The sequence below is a fragment of the Lepidothrix coronata genome, unplaced genomic scaffold, assembly GCF_001604755.1.
Source record: "Lepidothrix coronata isolate B3197 unplaced genomic scaffold, Lepidothrix_coronata-1.0 Scaffold61, whole genome shotgun sequence".
Lineage (NCBI taxonomy): Eukaryota > Metazoa > Chordata > Aves > Passeriformes > Pipridae > Lepidothrix > Lepidothrix coronata.
The window spans coordinates 150,956-168,719 of NW_016690241.1; the positions used below are offsets into that span (position 1 = coordinate 150,956).

The following is a 17,764-nucleotide window of genomic DNA, read 5'->3' on the forward strand; positions in this document are numbered from 1 at the left end:
CTCCCACGCCGTACCGCTTTACTGAACCCACACAAGATTTGTGGGTACCATGAGAAGCCCCACCTTCAGAAACAGACTCATTCCATGAATTCTGGTCAGCAGCGTTCCGCCTAGTGGGCAAGAAAGTGCTATAACTTGCCAAGCAAAGAAACAAAGAGAAGTGACAAAGCCCTTCAAATTCAGGTGACTTAGTATTTGCCTGCTATTTTTACCTCCACAGAAAGCTCCATGAGTTATCAGACCACCTCTTTCCAGCATCCCCACACCAAAGATGGATGAGTCTCTAGTCCTTGAAAATCTATTTACTGGAAACATAGCAGGTGCTGGACAGAAATATGAAGCACAAGAAGGGATGTCATAAGAATAAGGGCAACACAATAACAAAGTCTATAAAAAGCAATTTTTTTTTCAGAATGCTAGCTTTGATGGTCCATAACATATTCAGAGGAAAGTAAGAAAACGAACAACAAACAAGTGACCCCCAGCCATCAAGCTTCTTCAAGAAGAGACCCAAATAGTCATACTACGGCACTCGTTCATAGATTTACAACCCAAGAAAGGAAAACTTTCCTTTATCCATGCCAGACTCCAGACCAGCAGGTTAGGTGACTTTGGCAGAGTGCTGCTTTTCAGCAGCACTTTGAATCATGTAGGCTAGTGTGCCTGTCCTTGGAGGCAGCCCACAGATGATGCTGACAGGATCTCTCTACACCCTTGAGAGTTCACACGCTTGGTTTTCTTGAATAACCACCACAAGCAGCTTAACTTGTCTCTTCAGTTAGATTCAGCTCCCATTAGTGTCCCGCTGACTCCAACCTGCTCAGCTGGGTTCTTAATACCTGACAGAGGCCCCTTTGGCATTGTACTACTGAGAGTGGCAGGGAGGAACAGGAGTTGTTCCAGTGACTACAGTGCCTCTGGGTTTGTCATCACAAGCAGAGCTCATATGGATTACAGTCTGGCAGCAAATTAATTTCTACAACCTATCTCAAATCGAAGACATCATTGGACACCATCCTCCTAGGATGCAAAAAAAAAAAAAAAAGCTACACAACCACCTTTTTCTATCCATACTTTATTGTAGGTGTACATATAATTATTTTTATTTTAAACAAGAAATTCCTTTCATGGAAAGGAGAAACTTTTACCATTAAAATAGAGTGATTATAACATGAGTATTTTACAAATATGTACAAATATTGGCAGCTAGTTTCTAAGTGATAAATGTTTACACACTAACATCTACCAAACTATCAAACCCAAAAATAAAAAGAGACCTTCTAAATCCAAATACAAACAAACAAACAAACAAAATCTACTACTAGCAGAAACAGGTGTGGGTTTTTTTTTTTATATGAATACAAAAAATTGCATAATAGATATTCACAGTGCTTGGAAGATATTCATTCTCAGTCTATACACAAAAGCGTCTGGTCTTCCCTTCATATGCATATATCACTTATAGTACTGGAGGAGTCTGCACACACCACTGAGAGAAGATGGCCAGACCTGTAGAATTTACCTTCCCCACCAGCCATGAATAAATACAGGTACATACAAGGCAGTGGATGCTCATGCAAGTCAATTACACTGTTTTCAGGCATTGGTGTATTTTGTAACCAGGAGCAGCAGCATTACAGCACTTCACCAAATCCTTTGGAAGCCTGGTAACTGTAAAATGAGAATACCAAGCTGCCTGGTGGCAATAAACACTTCAGTGGTTAGGCTGAAGGAGGTGTGAGCGTGATTGTCTTTGAGACAAGTGTGCACACGGTGCACATGCATTTTATGAGTTTTCCAAACAACTACGCGCACTGATTTTTGACCTTTTTGTCTTGTGAATGACCACTGCCAGAACCACAAGTAACCACAGGAGAGTTTAGCACGGCTGTTGCTCCAGACCCCACCCCCCCACTTTTTCCACAGACAGATGGGCATTGCTGCAGTAAGACCCACCGCTCCAGCTCTGCAGTGGCTGCAAAAGCAAGGCTCTTGCACTGCTGCAAGGCTGCTCCCTGCAGTGCAGCCACTGGCCTCCTGGACCCTGGCTGTGCCCATCCCCCATGGCTTACAGCCAAACAGGACCCAGGTAACAGGGAGCAACAGACAGCGGGAGGCTTGACTGGACTGTTCAAGAGCAGACAGCCAGATTTACTTTATCCATTTAGATCCATTTAAGAGAGTTTATTTTGGATGCAGTAAGCATACCTCAAGTACTTTGTAAAGGCATTTTGGCTTTGTTTGGAAGAAAGGAAAAGAGGCTACAGTGAACACACAGTTCCTAATTGTTCATTACAAAAAGAAAGAACAGCATGATCAAAGAGGGCACAGTCAATTAAGTCATGGCTGCAGTGAGTCTGTGCCCACCGTTCATTCCTCAAACGCACAGCTAGGGTTTAGTGCTGGATTCATCTCAGAGGAAGTACAGCCCCTGATGCCACTTCAGCAAATGCAGAGGCACCTGCATGCTCTGTCTCTACACCACACTTGCATAGAAATAGCGAGATGATGACAGCTTATGGGAATGCAATTTACCATACAACTACTAAGTTTGCAAGCCCGCCATCAAAGCAGCAGCTCAAACCTTCCTCATCGTGGTCTGGCTTTCCTGCCCCTCCTCTGCACAACACACACTTCCTCGACCAGCAGAATAGCATCCCTTGGCTTTTAGAATTTGCCAAAACACACCTGCAAGGTTGTCAAAAGCTGGGCAGAGGTTACACATACCTTCAAGTACAAGCTTCCGAAATGCTGTGCATTGATGAGGGGAGGAGGTACTGGGAAAAGATAGGGGAGGAAATCAAACATATGTTTATTTGTATCTAACAAGGTAGCAGGATATTTTCCACACCAAATGCCTGAATCAAGCGTCATTATTATTATTTTCCTAGTGAGAGCCAGCACAGCCAGCTCCACCACTCTCAAGATCACCAAACAAGTACCCTTAGTCTGGCACACAGACAGCCTACACTTCCACCATCATCAGCCCTGCAGCACCACACACACATATTTGCATGACCTATCCATGACTAAGTGGGACACAGTCACTCTGTCTGTCCTTACAAAGAAACTTTCTCTAGTCCATACCTGTCTTCTAAGCAGAGGAAAAAATTCTAAGGAACAGATTTATTAAAAACAACAACAAAACAAGAATAACATAAAAGTATGAATCAAAGTAAGGGGTGATCATGCCTGGACAAATTCTCCAGTCACACTCCTGTCTTCAAAAGCCAGTCAATTAACACTCTTAACTTGTCTTCTGTACTCTCAGAAGGAGCCAAGTCACTTGTTTTATCCTCTCCCCATCTCCCCAAGGATATAAGCATTTATTTATCAATCTGCATCACAGCAATACTAGACAGCTGAGAGACAGTTCCATTTGTTGCAGTAAATAAAAAAAAAAAGGCCGCACACTGTATTTGGCTGGATGCTTACAACAAAACAAAACAACAACAAACAAAAGAGGAATAAACTCCTGGCAGAGCACGTCTTGCTCCCAGTGAAGCAAAAAGGCAACTTGCATTCATTATAACAGAAACAGGCCAGACACTTCCATACACAGCCCTCCAAATGTGCTCAGAGTATATCCTGGCCTGACAGCTGTTGGCAGTGTTGCAGCACCACAAACTCAAGACAGCCAAACTATCTGTACACTAGCATTAACAGACATGGACCACAAGAGAAAGGCAGGAAGATAAACTGACACAGACTTTAAATTTCTTTCTGATTAATCCATTTAGACAGAGTTTGCTTTACTACCTCAGCATCAGTTTTGGTCCACTGTTTTTTGGTTTTTATGTTGGTTGTGTCACTGCTAATAGTGCAAGCCACTTCCATTTTCTGCTCAGACAGACACTTCCAATGTCAACGTTAAGTGCTACACTCGTTGATTTGCCCTGTAGTCAGGTCTGCAGAAGTGATGTCACTTCCTGATACGAAGCTGAGTAACAAAACCGTTCACAATCTTCTGCAAGAAGCAGAGTGACATCACATGTGTTAATGAGGTATATATTTCCATAATGAGCTGTTTCCTGGTATGGAAGAGCTCCAATCTCATTATACCACAAACTCCTCTGGGAGCTGATCCTCTCCCAGAAGATCTAAGGAGAGGCAGTTCATGGACCGCTTCCCGTAAAGGGCAGACTTGGTTTTGCAGTCTGCTGTGGAATAAACACAGCCATAGATAGACAGCTTATCCTCCAGGCTGCAGCCAAACGTGTAGCTGTGGGACGTGTCTGAAGACAGTGTGGCACTTAGTGGCGGGTGCTGGTGCTTATAAAGGCGGATGTCATCCAAACTCTGGCTGTGCTGGTCCATGCAGCTCCTGCTTTTGGGCGATCTGACCTGCCAGTTCAGCAAGACATACACGAATAAAAACAATGAGCTCATATACAGACTAAGGATGCTATGCATGCTACAAATTTTCCAAAATTGTTCTTCCATTCTTTCAAAAGAGCCCCACCAGACTTCTGAAGGATGCTGGCTTAATGAAGAAACTGTGAACCATTAAAAAATTACAAGTGCATTAAGCTGCCTTATCATGTTGAGCCAGATTCTGATCTGTTTGCACTGTGTTCTCAGTGTCCAACACAATGGATGAAACACTTGACAGATACTGACACCTGAATGACCTGACATTTCTTGGCAGATCCATGCAGTCATCCTCAAATGGACAAACTGCACTTAAAACGAAACTACCCCAAGCACTTCAACACACTGAGTTAAGTCTATTGAGCTGAAAGGAAGGTTCAAAAGGCAATGATGCAAACCAATGGGTTACCGTGTCCAGTAATTGCAACAGAGTTTCACTACATAACATCATTCTGTAAACAGGAGCAACAAATCAGCAGTAATTCCTAGAGGCAGCAGCTTGCTATACAAGATGTAATGAGTCAGCCTCTGTGAAGGAATTATTGACCATTTGAGACATTTCCAACTTTACCACTTGCTTCTTGTCTTGCTCTGCCTCTTTAATAGTCACCTCTTAAATGCTGATAGTAAGGCTGATTTCAGGAGTATTCTTTTGGACCACAGAAAACGTCCTCCCAGTATCACTTCTCTCACTGCAATAGGAAGGGCATTAAAAAAACCACCCCAAAGGAAACCCTGTGCTGGCTCAGCTGTACTCCCAGAAACAGGAATATGTTGCATGGTTCTGTTAATGCTAAGGAAACCCTGCAGCATTTAGTAACATGGCTTTGTAAGAAAGGTTTTGGTGGTTTTGTAAGGAGGCACCTAATATTTGATGCATAAAAGTGGCAGCCAGGTCTTTGCAATTGTATAAAAGTGTTGATCAGAAACATTTTTATAAAACAGGTGCCTCCCAGTCAAGTAACAGAGTAAGCATGTGTTGGTAACAGCAGTAACTTTAAAAATATTATTTTAAGCAAGATGCCTCCTTCCAGCCTTGAGCTCTTAAGCCATCAACTCAAATATAGGCATAAGTTCACTATGATTTGTACTGCAAGGTCTTTAGCTTTGGAAAAAATAACCAAGATTTTATTCAAATCTACTATAGCACTTTACAGACTATTTTGCTGATAAGTGAAAATTTCTTATTACTTTTGACTGGGTCCAGGAAGAAACATGAAATACTAAAAAAAAAAGTCCTAAGAAGTGATTGAAACCCTTGTTCAGATATTTACAATTCTTTCAGCAGATAACGCCAATTTGGATTCAGAGAGAAAAGAAAATGTGGAGGCTTTTTCTTTGTTTGTTTTCCAAAACTCCACAACGTTTCTACCCCAGTGGATGCAGCTATACTTTGAAAAGAGGCCTTCAAAAGATATTTTAATAAGACTTTTCCAAACAAAACTTATTAAACTATGTACTTTACTATATATAATTGCCCTTTCTCAAATGTTTGATGGAAAGAAAACTTCAACAACAAAGACTTCAGCACACACAGAGTATAATCACACAAATGATATAATAATTAGAGCTTGAACATCTGTTTTTGCCCTGATGTGATTTACTTCTGGCTTCAGGAGCAGGAAGATGATTAAGTTTGCAACCCACACCCAAACTGCATGGATTGTCTTTGCTCTGTAATCCACTGAAAATCTGGAAGTGGTTGATTTTCCATTTCCCATCCAGAAACCTAAGGTAGACAATAACTGGCTTGCAAGATTTCCTCGCTGATTGTTCCAAACCTCTCTATAGTATTCTGAACCCAATGCTGTTCTCATCCTATTCCTGAGAGTAGTAGCAGGCCAACAGCTGGTTTTGATTACACCATTTAAAAATGAGTCAAATCCAGACCAATTCAGGTCACCTGATTTACAGCTGTCTCCATTACACTAGACCTTGGTTCAATGCCCACGCACATGCCAGACCCTCCTGCTAAGCACCCCCCTCCCTTACCTGGTGAAGGGATTCCACGCTTTGGCCTCTCATTTTGATTAGCGTGACTTGCACCACAGACAGCGATCCATGATTTATAGCTGTAAAGGAGAAGGAGAAAGGGAAAAGCAATGCAAGTTTGAGGTTTTGTGGGCTGCAGAAAAGGGAAGTTGTTCTCACAGGCCACATTCAATCCCTGCTATCCTCTAAATATAAATATGCATCAGTAAGCACCCTCAGTGCTCCAGGAATTTTGCTCACAAGTGCTCCTTTTCACCCCTAAAGATCAATATTTAAAACCTTTCAAGAAAACAGTTTCTCACCAACATGTCCCATTTTCACCCATCTTGCTTTACTATAAAGGCTGTACATCTTAAGGCCAGACAGCTCATGTGTGATCCAGTTGTCCAGCATTCCCTGTATCACAAACCACAAAACTTTACCTATGAATTCCTGTAACTAGCCCATTTTTCTGCGGTTGAACCCCTTGGCTGTTTTGTAGTAATCAAAATGTTAAAGCAAATTACTTCACTGAAAAAGATTTACCTCAGTTATCTTTTGGTCATTAACTGAATATAAACTTGGCACATTTGAAGAAGGGACACTTTGAGGAGCACAAAGAAGAGCAGCACTGTACAACATGGAACGCTGCCCTTTAACCTCTAGATGAGCTGACTGCAAATCCTGTTGCAGAAGGCAGTAAGTAGCACTGGCAGTTGTTTGGAAGAAGGTAACAGTTTTCTTAGGTCCCTCAGATTATGCCTGTTGCTAGAGCCTTAAAGAGCAGCACTGAGCAGTACCAGAACGCCATCTCACCTTGGCAGCTAGCAGCATCTAGAGGCAGAGATTCAACAGATTCTCCCACAGTGGCCTCCTCTAACTGGTTTCCCTCTAAAGGCTCATCTACAGGCATCTCCTCTGGCTCATCTACTGCCAGCTCAAGCTCTAGGAGAAAGAGAGCAGCAGGAGAATGGTTAGCATTACACTTGTGCTCCAAGCTGCTGTACAGACTCTTACTCCCCATTCTCCTGCAGGAGAAGACAAAAGTGGGCTCAGAAGTCGCTTCATATCTCCAAATTCTTTACCATCATCCCGAGTGTCATCATCAGCCCGCTGTTTGCTGCCAATGTCAATGCCAGAGCTGCCATAGCTGATGGTTGAGCTGCAAGATTTCTCTTTCCTATGCACCCGGTCAATGCTGAAGGGCTCATCCACCGACATTTCCACTGACACCCGGTGCCTGGAGTCAGCCTCTATGCCTGATGTGTGAGAGCTGCCATGGCTCCCTGTGGACTGGCGTGAGAGACGGTTATCCCTCTGGCTGCCCCCACTGCTCCCGCTGCCACGGGAGTTCTTGTCACATGGGTCCAGGTCCATGTCTAATGTGTCACTGATGTAGGACTCTCGGTAGCGCTTCTTCTCTGGGGAAGAAAGAAGAGAGAAACCAGTGGGAACTTTATGCAAGACCAAAGGAAGGGAAGCAAAAATATTCAGTAAGTTCTGGGATTGGCACAATCTCACAACTAAAGAACAACTCCTGCAGCTACTGAACAAATAGAGGGACAGTTTTGTATTTTGTTTGCTCAGCAGATACTGGGATGCCCAGCTGGTTGTAAAAGAATTAGTCATATTCGAAGTAAATCAGCATGTTCTGAATTAGAACAGGCAGGTAGAGACAGTTATGATACAAAAAACAGCAGGTTCCACAGTGAAGAAAAGGTCAACTAAAGACTAAATTGTGTGCAGTGTTTAGTAAAGAGCACTAAAAAAATTAAGACACAGGCTCACAATTTGTGCTTCTGCTTGAACGCAAGATGATTTCATTCCAATGGAAAGCTTTTTATTTAAAATTATTTCCACTCAGAAGCATGCATCATATCCACAAATTTGAAACACAGAGAGTAAGGATCTTCTCTTACTTAAAAGGAGATATTCCCCCTCTACTACTCTCACACACCTATGCTTTCTGATCACAGTCTACAACGTGGGAGCCATAAACATTTCTCAGGAACAGACTTGAAACATATCTAACACCTCTGTTTCTCTCACTGGGTCCCTGATAAGTCAGAAACACCATTAATTAGATACAGAGCAGCCATCGTGAAGCAACAGCAGAGCCTAATATGCTCTTCCCCTTACCAAAGTCACCTGGCTGTTCCTTAACATACCTTCAGCCTCCTCCAGTTTTTGGATTTGCTTCAACACTGGCTGAATATTCAGAAAGAGCCGGTGACTGTTGCTGAGCAGCTGCAGCAAATGCCGTGACCTGAAGGGGCAGCCTGTGTAGTAAACCAGTTTCCTTGCAGAGGGCAAGCCATCTGGCTGGATCTCAAATTTTTTCCCCTGCATATAGAGGAGAGATGCCAGAGAAATGAGCAAAAGCATGTTTCCAGCCACACAGCTACCAGAGATAGCTGTGGTTTTGTGCATGCAAGTGACAGGACTTGACATGGCAGTGCAGGCAGGCTGACAGCTTTGCCACATCCCAGGTTGACAGCCACTGCCAGATGGCCTCCATTCCGTCATACTCACCAGAAAGGCCAGCTTCCCAATGTGCGACCAGGGAAAGTCATAGAGGAGCTGGCGAACGTGATTCACCTCCTGCAACACATCAAACTCAGAGTGACAAAGGGACTGGCAGGTACAGGGTGGAGTCAGCGATGTGCAAAGAATTTGCAAACAACCAAGAATTTGAGATATGTGGAGCCTGGTGTTCACAGGGGAGGCAGAGGAGCCACAGTGAGGGGGGAGGACAGAGAACTGGGCAGAGTTAATGCTACACCAGAAGGCTTTCACAGCAGTCTGTTACCTGATAGATGTGCATTCCTCTCAGGGTCAGGCCCAGGATAACTGTTGGTCGATCCTCCTTCTTATCCTAAAAGAATAGAAGAGCCTGGAGTCAAAGGTTAATCTACAAAGACCATGCCCCTGTTTTGGCACCTACTGCAGGAGAGGTAGCAGGACTCCTCATCAGGCAGATGCCATCAGCTCATTTGGTTTTTATTATGTTTGTAAAGAGCACCTTGCCTTGTTGACCCCTGAAATATCTACACCTTAAATCCCCTTGTGCTGAGAGACTCAGGAATTTCAGCAGCCCATGTCCTAGCTGCCCTGGACAGGGAATCCTGTAGCTTTAGTGATTTGAGGGCATGGACAATTACTGCTCTCAGAGGTACCTTGTAACCTCTCATACTGCCATGTGTTGTCTCTGCTATCCCCACAAACATGGGGGGCTAATCAATACTCAGAGTTATGGGACTTTCCTTCTAACCTTTTAATCTGGGTTTTGAGAGCAGGTGGATTTACATGTTTGCATCTGGGCTGGAATTCTGCCTTGCTTTTAGCTCATGCTGTATCCTGCTATGACATACTTCGTCTCTGATAAGATTCCTCTGCTTGAAGACAAAAAAAAATATCATAAACTAATTCTTTCAGCCTCTCCTAGCACAGCAGGGTTAGGAAAAGGAAGATATGTTTTTGTTAGGAGGAGAAGGAGGAAGAAAATTTTGGGGTAAAAATTTATGGGCTCACAGAACTCAAACTTTGCATCACAACCATCTCTCCTTATCTGTCTTGCAAGATGCAAGTCTTGTGCCATTACATTGCCTTATATTAGGCACAAGGAACAATCCAGGAATCCAAAACTGACATATAACTGAAAAAACACCAACCAGTCTGACACGGTTGGAGAAGGAAGGGGATAAGAAAGTTGGAATGACTCAGTGTCACCTTCACTTATTACATGACATTTGTGTGAAAGCTGGCTGACCTCTTGTCATTATTTTAATGAACTTCAACAAGAAAAAAAAAGGCTTCTCTGATTTTCCTGGTGCAATTCTACCAACAGGCATGGACAAAAATTAAGTTTTGTCATTCCTGTGGCCAGTTTCTTGGCCAAGAAACAAAACTAAATTCCAGCTATATCTGTATATTGGCAACGGATTTGTTTGTGGGGACAGGCCTCATTGGCTGAGCATTTTAGATTTGTTTGGCCTCTCTGAATCAGAGGCAACCATCCCTCAAAAAAACAGAAAGAGAAAAATGCAATGGTGTACTCAATTAATGATGCGAGAGAAGTTCAAAATAAGAAGCTCTTTGTTTAACCTTCTGCAGCCTGTAGAAGTGGACTGGCACATCTTCCAGTAGGCAAGACTCCTTAATGAACTTCAAAACTGCTTCCTTAGTGCTCAGCCCTTGCTGTTCTCGGTGAATCTCTGGGGCATGTTTCAAGATGTAGTCGCTCCCCCTCTTCGCAATTATCTAAACCACAAAGAAAACAAACAGGTCAGCAACTCTTCAGCGATCCACATGGGAGGCAGTTGTGATCAACAGCAAAGCAAAGACTGGAGGTGGAGGAGGCTCATATATTCCCTCAAGATGTTAGTCCATGTTCACTTCTACCACCCTGGAGGATAAGCATTTAAACCAGCCCAGATGACACTGATGGCTCCAAACAGATCCTAGATGGCAAAATTGTAACAGACCAAGCCCACAGAGGTCGGGTCAGCTCTTCTCACTTTTAAGTATTGGAATTAGTTTTCCTAACTCTTGGCATCCATAAATATTTATGGGCAGATAACAAATATTGCTCTGCATGCCAACACAATCAGCAGCAACATCTCCAAACAGGGCAGAAATACTAGGTTTTCCTTTTAAGACCTGAAACTACACATTAGGCTTATTTAGCATTTCCATTCTCAAAGGGACAGATAACACTATCTCAAGGTATTTTTTTTATCTATTGGGAGTGGTTGGCAGGCACGTGGCTCTACTAAGCAGTACAAAAATCTTCACTGAGCCTTTTGCTCCTGCCCTGTGGGTGCCCAGTTCTCCTGCTTGCACACATGCTCTCTCCATACAAGCCTACAGGGTGGCCCTGACCCCTCCCATGCCTGACTGGCCCCTTTCAGGCTGTAAGCAGCAGTGACGGACAAGAGGGACATAGGCTGAATTCACTTCACAACATACCCGACCACTGGGGACATTTAAAACTAGACTGCACCAGGAACTTGAGAATATCCTGCTAGAAACAACCTGTCCTGGCTCAAAACAACCAGACTCCATCACCACCCAGTTCCCACTTCCATTTTATATTAAAACCCTTGTTTTACTCTGTTCCGTAACACCTTTGCCCTCCTCTGCATGCCTTGACCGATTAGTCGCCCTCCCACGAGGAAGGCTGGCCCCGATGGAGGACAGCATCATTGCCATCAGCTGCAAAACGTCAGCAGAAAGAGACGTGCCAGCTCCACAGTTCAAAGCTGGGTGGGTCAGCCCAGGGCAGCACTGCCTCTCCTCACTTGCACGAGACTTGGGGCAGCCCTTGGCCAAATGATATGAAGCACGTGTTGGAGGAAGAGACTGCGTTGGAGGAGATCTCTCACTATCTCCCCATGGGAGCCCAGAGGCAGGGAGAGAAGCGTCCCCACGCCTGCCAGATTTCAGTGTTTATAATGATGTAATAAATCACCCACGTACTCGCTTTGGGTTGTGGCTCAGCACAGGTGAGCCAGGCTTTGCCCGGGCCTTTGCAGTGTTTGCCAAATGAGCAATAGTCTGTGATAAGCCCTTTAACTGCCTCAGAAACAGCACACACGAGACCCACCTTTTCCAGCACTTCATTAGCTACCTCCTGACAGGCAACCCATAACAAAGAATGGCATGGGATGAGGGCCTGTTGTCTAGGACAAAGGGGCATTTCTGCACAGCAAGGCAGGCAAGCCAGGATTTGTGCATAAAGGAGACTATCAGCCTTGCTTCCCCAAGACAATCCCTGTCACTGTTCTAAACCTTCTTCCCAAAGCAGGTGACAGCGTCGTCTTTCAGGGGAGATGCAGCTTGCCTGGGACAGTGAACTAATAGAGCCTTAGCTAGTTTGCCTTCATTTGACAACTAAATCAGCTCTTGGCTTGAAGGGCACAAGTCATGTGCACATGCTTATAAACAAACATGCAAACCCATTTCCAGGCCTTTCCTCTTACTGCAGTTAAGCCAGAGATTAATGACAAAGCAAGCACAAGAGGCACTGCACAGCAGTACTACCCCTTAGGGTTTGGATTTATTCATCCCTGAGGCGAGTATTACAGAGATGGGAACAAAGGACAATGGACTTGGCTTCCAGGCCCGGAGGTTTTCTGGAGAGCTTAGGTTGTGCAGATCTTGCTGATGTACCACTACAAACGCACAACACTTCAAGCCATAGAAGAATTAAACAAAGACAGCTGCACTGTCAGAGTTATTCATGTAACACCAGCACATTCCCTCACCAAGGAAGGATGTAGCACCCACCTCACTGATGAATGAGTCCAGGAAGAACAGGGACTTACCTCCAGTGGACAGACAGGAGATATCTCCCGAGGGAAACTCAGGATGATACTCTACCCCTCTGCCTGATCATTGCAGTGGGAGTTGGGGAAGTTGCATGGCTGCATTAGGTACTACCCTGACGCAGCTCCTGCTGTGTGTACAATCTGTTGACAGAAATATTCCCCCCAAACTTACCCATTGTGGGAAATAAGCCTGAGGTTCAAAATATTTGCCAGCATGGACCTTCTCTCTGTAGTTGCCCAAATCTGCCTGTAAGCTGTAGGCAGCCAGCAAGAAGTAGATTTCTTCTTTGTGATTGCAATGAGACATAAGTACTTGCTCTTTGAGATGGCAGTAGTAGAGCTGCCGAGCCACCTTATCGCTGCAAAACACAAAGGCAAATTTACCTGAAGAAGAAAGTTCAGATAAGGCCCCTCAAAAACATCATCCTGCTGAGAAGAGGGATTAAACTTTGACATGTCTGGTGTGTGCCAATGCCACCCTGATACCAGTTATGTGTGCGTAGGGAGCACCAAACCAAGATCAAGGTCTTCTCCCACTAAGTGTTGTACAAACATGGGAAATGGTAGCTTCTACCTTGAGAAGCATGAGATCTAAGAAGTTAGTGCAGAAGGTAGATGAAAGAAAAATCACGCCACACCTGTTTTGGAGACTGACTACAATCAAGCACTTCTGTTTCTCTGAAAAGCCTGTAGGAGCCAGGAGAGTCAACTCCCTTGAAATCCCAGTCCTGTTGCTTGCACACCTGTCCTCCTTTCCCCTCTAAACTTGGCACTGCTTTATTATTTCACCTTGCCTTAGGCTCAAGATACTTTTCAGCAGCTAATTCCCTGCAAGGTAGATCAGAAGGTAGAGGAACCTTGGGTTTATTTTTGTCTTCTTCCTCAAACTGCTAAATTGGGATGGTCTGATAAGGGATAATAACTGTAGTGCAGCATTGATAACCCACACAGCCCCTGCTCTTAGAGCTCATGGAAAGCAGGCTGCTGACATGTACATATAGGTGAGGTGCTGGGCACTACAGACTGCTTGTAAAAGTGTGTGTGCATAGTTTGAAGGGGCCAGGTAACTACCTCTGCACGGCTCCACACGTCTCTCCAATTAAACTACTAGTGCAAGAGAAAGTTGCTTGTCATGCTGAAGGACATGTACACCAGGAGCGGCAGAATAATATGTAATCTCCTTTTGTACATAAGAGCAAAATGAAATAAGAAGCACTTATCAGCCAAACAGAGTCCAGAAGAAAGACTCCCCTGTATCCAAGAAAGAAAGACTATGCAGAGAGAAAACATAGAAAACCACAAGCTTTGTTCAAGATGAGAACAAATGCCAAAAATTTGGTAAAGATTTTAATCCACCCAAATGATCCCAACTCTTGGCTTGCCCCAGGGTCAGAGCCACACCAGAAGTGCTGATGCAAATTAACTCTGTCAGTTGTTCATTTTCAACTACCTCATCCTTTGTTCTGTACCGTGGGTGAGGGTGGTGCTGTTTTGAGTGCAGTCCATATTCCATGTGAATGGACTCCAAATGCAAAACTCTCTAACTTATGAAGTAATTTCTTTTGTCCATTTACAAAGGTCCATTTCCAGGACAGACTGAACAGAGCACTGCTCAGATACAAAAAGCAGATCCAAAATTGTTAGCAAGTGCTTTAGAGTATAAGTAACTATTTTTGGTATATCCATCTGATGCTTTTCATAAAACCAAAAGACACAAGCAAAAGAGTGCTAATCGTGTTTTGATAATGTCGTCATTCAACCTGCTCTCTAAACACAGATGGAAATGCAGTCACAATTTTCCTAGGGATATGGAGTATGCTTCAGGCAGAAAACATTCATAGCTGGGTGAGGAAGTCTGTGAAGGTCTTAAAAAAAATTCTTAAACAGATTTTTTAAGGTTATTTCTGTGAGCTCACAGAGATGAGCTTAACAAAGAAACTTTATTTTTCTTGCCCTTTAAGAACACAATGACATTCAAAACACAGTAGCTACTGCAGAAGGGAACTTACCCTATTACTCTTCCATTTTCTACGTAGTATTGTACTCTAAAGAACGCAACAAAAGGAGGGCTGAATTTCTCTGTTCCCTGGAGCAAAGACAGAAGATAAGTTAAATTATGAACAGCATCCAAAATTCCTGTTCCCCTGTCTGGTAATGTTCTCTTCTTCCAAGCTCACTACCCACACTGCTTTTCGTTTTCTACTCTTCGCTCTTGGCAAGTTCTAGGGGGGAATTTGACTGTCTTGGAGGCTCACAACAATGAGGGATCACAAAACATTCAGACAGGCTGAATCACAAAATATCCTATGAACAGAAGATGATTTTTGGATAGGAGGGATGAGTCCCAGTGTAGCCTGGGGACACCCAGCCTGGCTCAGAGTTACCTAGCTCAGCACCTGGCAGCACCAGACGCATTAGTGCTGAACACAGCAAGTCTAAATCCTAAATCGGCCTCCCTCAAAGCACCAGGCAAGGCAGCAGGGCAGCATGCCATGCTGGCATGGCTGTGGCGTTTACAGGGCACACCTAGGAGTAACCAGCCATCCCTGTGCTGCACCACATCACTTATCAAGGACACATGTGCTGCCGTGTTCAGCATTTACTGCCCGAGGCTGAGGCGCACCAGCCTGATATCAACCCTGAGCCTTTTGTTTGGCAGGGCTTGTGTTTAGTTATTCACATGTTCCTGCAGCCACAGACCAGAAGGCAATGTTGATGTCTGCTTCACACTGAGGATGTCTGTTAGAAGAAAGCCAGCACGAGTTCTGAGGTTTTAACTACAGCCTATCTTTCAGACTTACAGCCTTGTTTAAAAAGGGGAAAAAAAAAAAGAAGAAAAAGGGGAAAATAAAAAAGGAACATCTTACTACCTCATTCTTTCATCTTTCCTACTTTGCCACTTGACTGCTCACACAGGTGACTTTGCTCCTACAGGCAGTTCCAAGGTTTTGCTGGTCGGACCCATTTCACTGGGACAAGTTACGTGGCATGCTCGGCACATCTGATGCAGACAGCTTCTTGATCATCATGCAAACATTTCCATTTTATTTCTGGAACTTTTTTATTGTCACCCTATTTTATCAGCTGGACTTTCAGCTTTCCACCTGAAACCTCTTCATAGGAATTAATTCCTTGTCAACTAACCCAGTCTGATAGGCTAACTCCTCTCAGACTGCAGTACTGCCAAAGGCAAGTCATTCAGTCTTTTATGATTCACATCACATCAGAGGTTCAACACTTATCCTGACTTGGAAAGTGCTGCAAGAATCCAACCACAAAGCAATCGCAAAGCGTACCCCATCCCGAGGTGACCAAAAACACCTGCTGAAAGGATGGGCCTCTGCATGACTGCGGTTGTCTTTGAAGTAATTCTCACTCGTTTGGGAAAAGCAGAGCACTTGTTTGGGGGTAAGAGAGATCTCCAACCTCACTAGTCATCTACAAATTTCTCTGAGCAGCAAAAATGGCAAGCGTGCCTACTCTGCAAAAGAAAACCCTTATGGAAGATGGAAAAAGTCATAATGAGCCAATTAAGGTATCTGAATCCAATTGCTTGTTATACTTTGTTCTAGTCTATGGCTCCTCTAATAATGACATACACAAACAGGCATTATGATGTCTTAATGACCAGCGTTAAACAATTACATAGGCTTGTCTTTATTTCATGCAGCTTTTCCCTCCCTTGACAGGGCTAGCTAGCTTTAAAGAACTAGGACTCTTCTCAAACAAAATATCCTTCTTCTTCCTCCACTGTCCTTTTGCATGTACTCTAGAAGAGTCACAGCTCCAGTCATATCCCTTTTATCAGGTTCAAGTCACAAAAGGTTTTAGGCTGTTTTGTTTAAGGATAACAATGAGGTCTCAAGACTAAGTTCTAGACTAAGTTCAAATGGAAAACTGACCCACTGACCCACTCCACTTCTGTAGCAGCTAAGCTGCAACCATGTGGTTACTATTGCTCAGGTAAAGTTGTTTAAGGGGCTGTTTCAACACTTTTAATTAATTTTACAGTTGTGCACAAGTCACTGCATATTGCTACTGAAAAGTATTCTGCAGACCATCTTCAAGAAATGCTTTATGGACCTTAGTTTAAGAGTTTTCATTTCACTGTTTAGTTCAATAAAAAAGCAGCAGCCTCTAAAATAAAACAGCCTTCTTACTTTGGTGGTCTCTTTCTTCCACTCCTTTGAAAAGTATTTGCTAAGCTTCTGCTCCAGGTCTATAAAAACATATTCATTATCTGAAAGATAGGAGGAAAGGGATTTCATGTTAAATAATTAGAGATTTTTATTCATTAAATATTTAGATGACTCTACAAGTTATTTCCAAACAATACATTTTAAAACATAGCCGACCAGGGACTAGACAGGGCAGGAAAAAGAGAGTATTCTTAAGTACATACACTACTCCAGACAGTATGGAAGGAAGGTCAGTCATGCCTTGAATCAAGAGATGCTGAGCTAAAGTTTCCCAAACACCTTGGCCAGAAATATAAAATTCCTACTTTATACTCCAGAAACCATTTACAAAAGGGAAACATCATCTTAGTAAGCTACTTGTGCTGTCAGTTTAGCAGATTCAGTTTTTTATTATTATTAAACAAGCAAATCCTACCCAAACTTCCTATTCAGCCATCATGTAGCACCATGCTCCAACATGGCATAAGTAATCGAACAGAGTGAGGTTTGACAGGTTTCATCATCTACGTGTGAATTGGATCCTCTGAGAGAGTGAGAAATAGGAAGAACAAAGGGAAATGCCCTCCTCAGAAGGTCTTGTTTCTCCTGCTCACACCCAACTTCTTTCATATGGAAAAAAGATGAAGAAAAGGAAGAGAAACCTGGCCTCTCTCAAAAGACCAAAGGACCAGGGCTTGCTCTCCACCATAGTGAGGGTGAACAAGAATGGCACATCATCTTGAAAAAGCTTTGTGCTGCTTTCAAAGCTGATATTTTGTAACACTGTTTCCCAATTATCAAATATAAACAACTCAGCCAGTGAACAATTTTTTTCCCGGGTCTTCAAATTCTTAAAAAAAAAAAAAAAAAAAAAAAGAAAAGACCTGATGGGTGTTTTAAGCTTCAGCAGCAATA

At 43.4% G+C, this 17,764-nt stretch overlaps 1 protein-coding gene across 1 annotated transcript in view; it reads right to left on the reverse strand.

The window, feature by feature from the left end:
- Nucleotides 1-412: 412 nt before the first annotated feature.
- Nucleotides 413-17,764, reverse strand: part of FRMD1 (FERM domain containing 1) — a 41,418-nt gene continuing 24,066 nt past the window's right edge. The window contains exons 4-14 of the mRNA XM_017817435.1: nucleotides 16,832-16,911; nucleotides 14,681-14,757; nucleotides 12,844-13,030; nucleotides 10,447-10,602; nucleotides 9,152-9,217; nucleotides 8,875-8,943; nucleotides 8,511-8,685; nucleotides 7,428-7,763; nucleotides 7,159-7,287; nucleotides 6,364-6,443; nucleotides 413-4,344 (exon numbers count right to left, since the gene is read on the reverse strand). Of these exons, the coding sequence (XP_017672924.1) occupies nucleotides 4,057-4,344; nucleotides 6,364-6,443; nucleotides 7,159-7,287; nucleotides 7,428-7,763; nucleotides 8,511-8,685; nucleotides 8,875-8,943; nucleotides 9,152-9,217; nucleotides 10,447-10,602; nucleotides 12,844-13,030; nucleotides 14,681-14,757; nucleotides 16,832-16,911 (1,643 nt within the window). The 3' untranslated portion in view covers nucleotides 413-4,056. The remainder of the gene's footprint in view (nucleotides 4,345-6,363; nucleotides 6,444-7,158; nucleotides 7,288-7,427; nucleotides 7,764-8,510; nucleotides 8,686-8,874; nucleotides 8,944-9,151; nucleotides 9,218-10,446; nucleotides 10,603-12,843; nucleotides 13,031-14,680; nucleotides 14,758-16,831; nucleotides 16,912-17,764) is intronic.